Raw genomic sequence first — 6,330 nt, 5'->3', positions numbered from 1 at the left:
TCATAATTACCTTTTCCCAGACTTTACTGGTCTCCTAAGTTTTGTCGAGACCTGGTGATATTTCTACAGTACCTAAGCAGAGAAAATCATAAGGATGCTTCAATATTTCATACATATCATGGAATAATACTGTAGCTTGAAATATGATATAAATTATGACTATCTCACTCCTGTTCATAAAATTATTAAACATCGTAGTGATTTCACCAAAACTTATAGTCAACACAGGAAATAAAAAATATGGTTTAAATCTTCACTGTACTGGTTAATATCAAAATACAACATGGCCCAGTCATTACTTTTTGGCCAGCCACTTACACTAGTCAGTACGTGATTAATGTTTAGGATGTATATTGGTGAAAAGCTGCTTTCAGTGAAATATGCGTTTGATTCATGACTGATGGGTTATTTCTGACTTCATCAACTTACAGTGCATTATGAGCAACTTTTGGTAAAGAATAGGTGTTAATTCAACTGGAAACTTAATAATGAAACAACTTTATGTGAGGACCAATTGTAAATGTTTCACTATCTTTTTCAACACTGGCATGAAAATCATGCCTACTTTGGAATTACACCAAAGTCCAGTCATCACTTGGGTGCTAGCCTCTGTTTCAATGTGGCAACCAGCTCCTCTCGCTTTACAGTGGCCTCCTCTCGTGTGGTAACCTCTCGTATCTTCACCACCCCAGCTTCCACCTCAGATTCTCCAATTAGAACAACCAGCGGGATCTGACTGTCTTCAGCATACTGCAAAAGGAACAGCAAGATGTAGTAGTCGGCTCTGTTTAACTCTGATGAAACCTGGAACAACTAGAAATTCTTCAGTCAAAATATGCTCCAATTAGGATACAAGCTGCTGTTAATACAGGAATTTTCAACACCCCATTAGACTCTCTATTAGTAAATCCAGTGGGCTCTGTCTTCAGCTTACTGTACCGTAAAAGGAACAATACAATGTAGATGTCAGCTGTGTTTACTACATATGGTGATACCTGGCCTAAACTGACAATAATTTGAAACTGCTCAACTAGGAAATTTTCATTGTCAAAATATGCTCCAATTGCAGTACTGTACAAGCAAATGTCAATGACAATACAGGTACTGTATACTGCACTTTTTGACCCCTACAACACTGATTCTTTCCTAACCAGTATCATGATTACTGTGATAGATGTCAGGAATTGGGAACTATAGTAAAGTACTGTATAAAGTACAGTAATAACTAACCAAAAATACGAACAAGAAGCCTCTGACAAGGACTGACCAACAGGTGATGACTGGGCCAAACAAAGGACATAAGGGGGGGGGGGGAAGGCCAATGTGAGATGGAGGGATGGAGTGGAGAGGCATATGAGAGAGAGGTGTGTGAGCTGGAAGCAGGACACTGAAATGGCAGGGGACAGGGCGACATAGAGGAGATTTGTCTGTGGCCACCCCTTAGGGGATTAAGGTGTCTGGCAATACATAAATAGTCTCATTATATGTTGGTTCAGTGTGTGGTACAATGGTAGAACAATGAATTAAAAGTTATATCCAGTTCTGTGATAATTATGGGGAAATTTGCTTAAACAATAACTGTGGGGACCATGTATGACCATCCCATGCATACATGGAGCTTCCTGCACATGCTAACATATGTTTGAGCCAAGATGGCCACCCAAGGTTACGTCTGCTGTGATCACCTCCATCTTGTTCCATTTTGCACATGCAAGGCCACTGAAGCACCACCGCCATTGCTAAATACCATAAGTGTGAAACAAACAATGCAGTGTGCAATATTAAGTGGAGTGACAACTTTGTGTGAAATATTGAAACCTGCAACTTGGAAATCATATCTGGCAAGGATGCCACCCCTAGCTGAAAGTGTGGTGCTACTGAGGACACTGAGAGGAGTCCTAAATGGGTATGGTTTGCTGAAGTTTTAGGTTACATTGTCCTTGATCCCATCCCTATCCCCACTGAACACATGTTATATCAATCTTCACACACAATAAATCATTATGCGATGAGTTTTCACTTGGCGTAACTCCATCACATGCTGAGGCATGACTGTAATGTAATTAGATTAATTCTATACATGATAAATAATGTATGATATATACAGTATAACATTTAACTGGCAGCCAAAGTAACATCAATAATAGCAAACAGTGATTACAATATGTTACTGATATGATAACTTCCTTTAAATGTGAGTGTGTTGATCCACATGACTGGCTGAAAAGTGATTGTAAATGTGTATAAGGGGAAGGGTGATGCCTTAGAAAGAGAAAATTATAGAGGCATAAATCTATTGAACCGATAATGAAGGCAATGGAGAGATTCCTAACAGGTATGATAAGTGAAAGAGTGAATACTGTTGAGATAAAGTTTGGGTTTATGCCAGGGAAAGGCAAGGACCAATAATGCAATTCATTGTCTGACACCTTCACAAAAAATATATAGGAAAGAAGAGGGAGCTGTACTTTGTTTTTGTTGATCTGGAATAGGCCTTTGACAATGTTCCTAGGGAGGTGGTGAAGTGCACAATGAGAATGTTTGTGATCAAGGAGTGCCTGATTGGAGTGGTAATGGGAATGTATGAGAGTGCTTGCATCCAGGTAAGAGTGAATGGAGGTTTGAGTGATGAGCTTTCCTTGAATGCTGGGATGCATCATAAGTCAGTCTTGAGCCCCTTATTGTTCATCATGGTGCTTGAAGATCTCATGTTATTTCATTGGAGATGTATGATGATGATGACTTGGTGTTCACTGCGAAGAAAGAGAGGGAGGCGGAGGAATGATTAAGGAATTGGAGATGGAATGAGGTACAAGGGTTTAAGAGTAAACACAGACAGGACAAAAGTGATGACATCTAAGGCTGGTGGCAGTACTGTCTTAGCAGAATGAGTGCGGCCAAGTGCAGTTTGCCACAAGGGTGTGGGAAGTAACTCCATCTTGTGCAGTGTTTGTGGTAAGTAGGTGCATAGGAGACATAGTGGTATTAGAGGTAGGCTGCAAAATGATAACTTTGTGTGTGCAGTGTGTTGGGAGAGCATGGTGTGACTGACTGTTCTGCCTGGAAATTCTCTAGTATACAGAGGAGTTCTGGTATTTATGGGATAAGTTATGTGCTGAAAGTGGAAGTATGGCTAGAGTATGGAGTGGCTGGAGGAGTTAAGGGAGTTGTTGTCTCTCCTGACATTGAGAGGGCTCTCCCTCCATGCCATGGGGCCCTTTTATGATGCATATGTTAAGGGTGTGATGCTGTACCATAGTGAGAACCGAGCAGTAAAAGAACAGAATATTCATAAGCTCAAATGTACAGAGATGATAATGATTAGATGGATGTGTAAGGCATCCTTGAATGAAAGGCCTGGGCGGGGGGGGGGACTGCAACTGAAGAGCCGAGAGGAAGGACACGACTTTAATGCATTAGCGTTGTGATGAGGAAGAGTATACTGAGATGGTTCGAGCATGCCGAAAGGATGGAGGATGACGATTACTGTATTTGCTGGTGTATAAGGCCGACTTGTGTATAAGACTACTCCCAATATTTCCATACAAAATGTGGGTCAGAGGTATACTCTGTGCATAAGACGAGCCCCAACTCTTTAGACACTGGCAGCTTGCGGCCCCAGTAACCTCAGTCCTTTAACACTCTTCGCACTGACCAGTGAAGAGATACTATTAACATGTTGCTCAGCAACACAGCCTTTGGTTAAGTTTTACTTTAAATGAGCTTCTATGGGTTTTACAGACTATTTGGGCTGCATGTGCCACCTCCAGTATCACAATGGATCATACATTTAATATTCAAGTATAAACTCATATTGTATTAAAAACTTAAAATCACGTTACTGTGAATTTTATACAATAGGTTAAAGGAAAGGTACATTTTATTAAAGTCATCATATCAATTGTCAGTGATTAAAAACAAATTTTGGCGCCTGGTGGTTTAGTGGGTAATTATTGTGCTCCAATCGCATTGAGCCAGTGAAGGTTTATATCCAAGGGGTGGTTGGGGTTTATTGCTTACGTAATATCACTCAGGGATGAGTGAGGTTGGTCACTCTCATCTTAAATGTCAGGACCAACTGCCTAGCCCCGGGCTCCTATGCTCCTCACAGGGCAACGTAGGATTGGATGATGGATGGATAAAAACCTTCAAAATCAGTATTATCCACATCTGACACAATTGGTTCATCAACTATCCTGGGTTAAAGTTAGCAATTCATCATCGTAAGGATCAAACTTTGAATTCAAAGGTGTAGCTTCAGCATCAGTTCTCCTCTTCATCTGCCCACAAAATGTCATCTTCTATGCCGTCCACTGAATTGGATATTTCTTGAAAGATTTGATGACTGTTTCCACAGAAACATCATTTCATGCCTTGGTCATAAAATCCAGCTTGGCCAGACCTGAAGCACACATATTCCCTCCACTTGTACAAGACTTTTTACCACTGATCATCCGCTCATTCCACTGCTCATGGATGCAGTCTTTGAATGGTTTATTCAGACAGACATCAAGTAGTTGTAAGACTGAAGTTAATCCACCAGGAATAACAGCAATGTCACCACTGTTTATCACTGCTGGTAATGAGCTCTGCTTTAGATCTGGCAACCCTGCACTTGATGGTAACTTGTATCCATCCATCCATCATCCAATCCTACATTGCCCCATGAGGAGCGTTAGAACCCCAGGGCCAGGCAGTTGGTCCCGACATTTAAGATGAAAGTGACCAGCCTCACTCATCCCTGAGTGGCATTACGTGAGCAATCAACCCCAACCATCCCCTGGATATAAACCTTCACCAGCTCAATCCAATTGGAGCACAATAATTACCCACTAAACCACCAGGCGCCAAAATTTGATTATATGGTTAACAAGCCAGCCAGTTGCTCTCAGACTGAGACACATGCTGGTGATCATGATGTGGGCTCAACAGGTCACTCATCTTTCTTATGTCCTCATGGCTGTATCCATGGAGATATTTTTTATAATAATTTGCCTTCATTTAGAAAACAAGTTGTGTTTGATAATGATGTTAGTAATTTCAACAGTTTTTGACAGTACTGTATATGTTCTATATTCAGGGAAACAATGTCAAGGTGAGTGTTTGGCAATGTTCCCTATCACGCCTATGGATCCTATAGTAACAGAATGTACAGGTTAGGATTTTATACCTGGTGTTTAGGACAAACCCCAATTTGGGGCATTTTTTTAATGAGGTTCAACAGTTGCCCTATACACCAGCAAATATGGCAGATGCAGAAGGTAAGAGGTGTGATCAACAAGGGTAGGGTTGCGAGAGGCAGATAAAAAGACCTGGAACAATGTCTAAGAGTGTGACCTCAGGGAACAGGGACTGAACAGAGAGGATGTTAAAGATTGAGCAGCATGGAGGGCCACCATTAGGTGACCGAGGCTGTTGTAAGAAAACCTGCTGGAGCCTTTATAATAATGATAACAGAGTTAATCAGTAATTTGAAACTATATGCAATCATCTAGTGGGGGCACAGAAAAACAGAGGTCAGTGTACAAATAAACCATATCATTATACCTGCAGTTGGTTAAGTAGTTTGGGATTATTTTTGTAACTGCTCTCAGCCTTTATCCCTGCCTCATGTAGCAACTGGATTAACTTTAGTCGCTCATGTACCATCCCTTTACATGCTGCAGCCACAAATACTTCTGTTTGGGTTGATCTCAGCTGTGAACAAAATATGGTAATATAACAATATTGTACTGGTACAGAACTGTGCAGTATCATCATCATCCTAACTCATCTTCCCAGCTGTAATTTTCAAACAGGTGGGAATTCACTTTCAGTACTGGTACTAACATATAACTACACTCAGTGACAAGCCAAACGGATTATTGTACATCAGGGAACTGTTTACTACAAATAAGTAGTAACCAATAAAACTTATTCCTGGGGTTTGAGGAAAAAGAATATACTGCCCCATTAATATCTATGTTCCATGATCTAGGCAAGTTAAAAGGAAGAGGATGGTGTGGACCAGAGATTCCTTAACTATCAAAATCTCTCTCCTACCCCCCCCCCCCAAAAAAAAAAAAAAAAAAAAAAACTTACAGAAGGATCTTCAATGATGCTCTGACAGTGATAAAATAACCAACTGTGCTACATAAAAGAACCTAACATAATTATGTTACAATGGTGCTGCTGCTGATGATTAAAAGAAGCTCTCCACAGTACCACAGTCAAAAAGAATATTTAAGATTCTGTATCTCTATATGAGGAGGGAGAAAAAATAGCATTAAAAAAAAAAAAAGTACACTACAATACACTGGTATTCTATTAATATTTTACCTCACTGTACCT

General features: G+C 40.4%; 1 protein-coding gene across 3 annotated transcripts in view; it reads right to left on the bottom strand.

Moving 5' to 3' along the window:
• Positions 1-6,330, bottom strand: part of HisRS (histidine--tRNA ligase) — a 152,512-nt gene that overhangs the window by 59,640 nt on the left and 86,542 nt on the right. For 2 of the 3 annotated variants that reach the window (XM_080283849.1, XM_080283848.1), the window contains 2 exons: positions 5,548-5,697; positions 11-750 (listed from right to left, as the gene is read on the bottom strand). In XM_080283849.1, coding sequence (XP_080139975.1) covers positions 592-750; positions 5,548-5,697 — 309 coding nt within the window. In that variant the 3' untranslated portion in view covers positions 11-591. The remainder of the gene's footprint in view (positions 1-10; positions 751-5,547; positions 5,698-6,330) is intronic. The other variant, XM_080283847.1, reaches the window with a different exon arrangement.

Source organism: Coenobita brevimanus, chromosome 98, assembly GCF_032717465.1.
Source record: "Coenobita brevimanus isolate Jiangsu-jjx chromosome 98, ASM3271746v2, whole genome shotgun sequence".
Lineage (NCBI taxonomy): Eukaryota > Metazoa > Arthropoda > Malacostraca > Decapoda > Coenobitidae > Coenobita > Coenobita brevimanus.
This window is presented reverse-complemented; position numbering and strand designations above follow the sequence as displayed.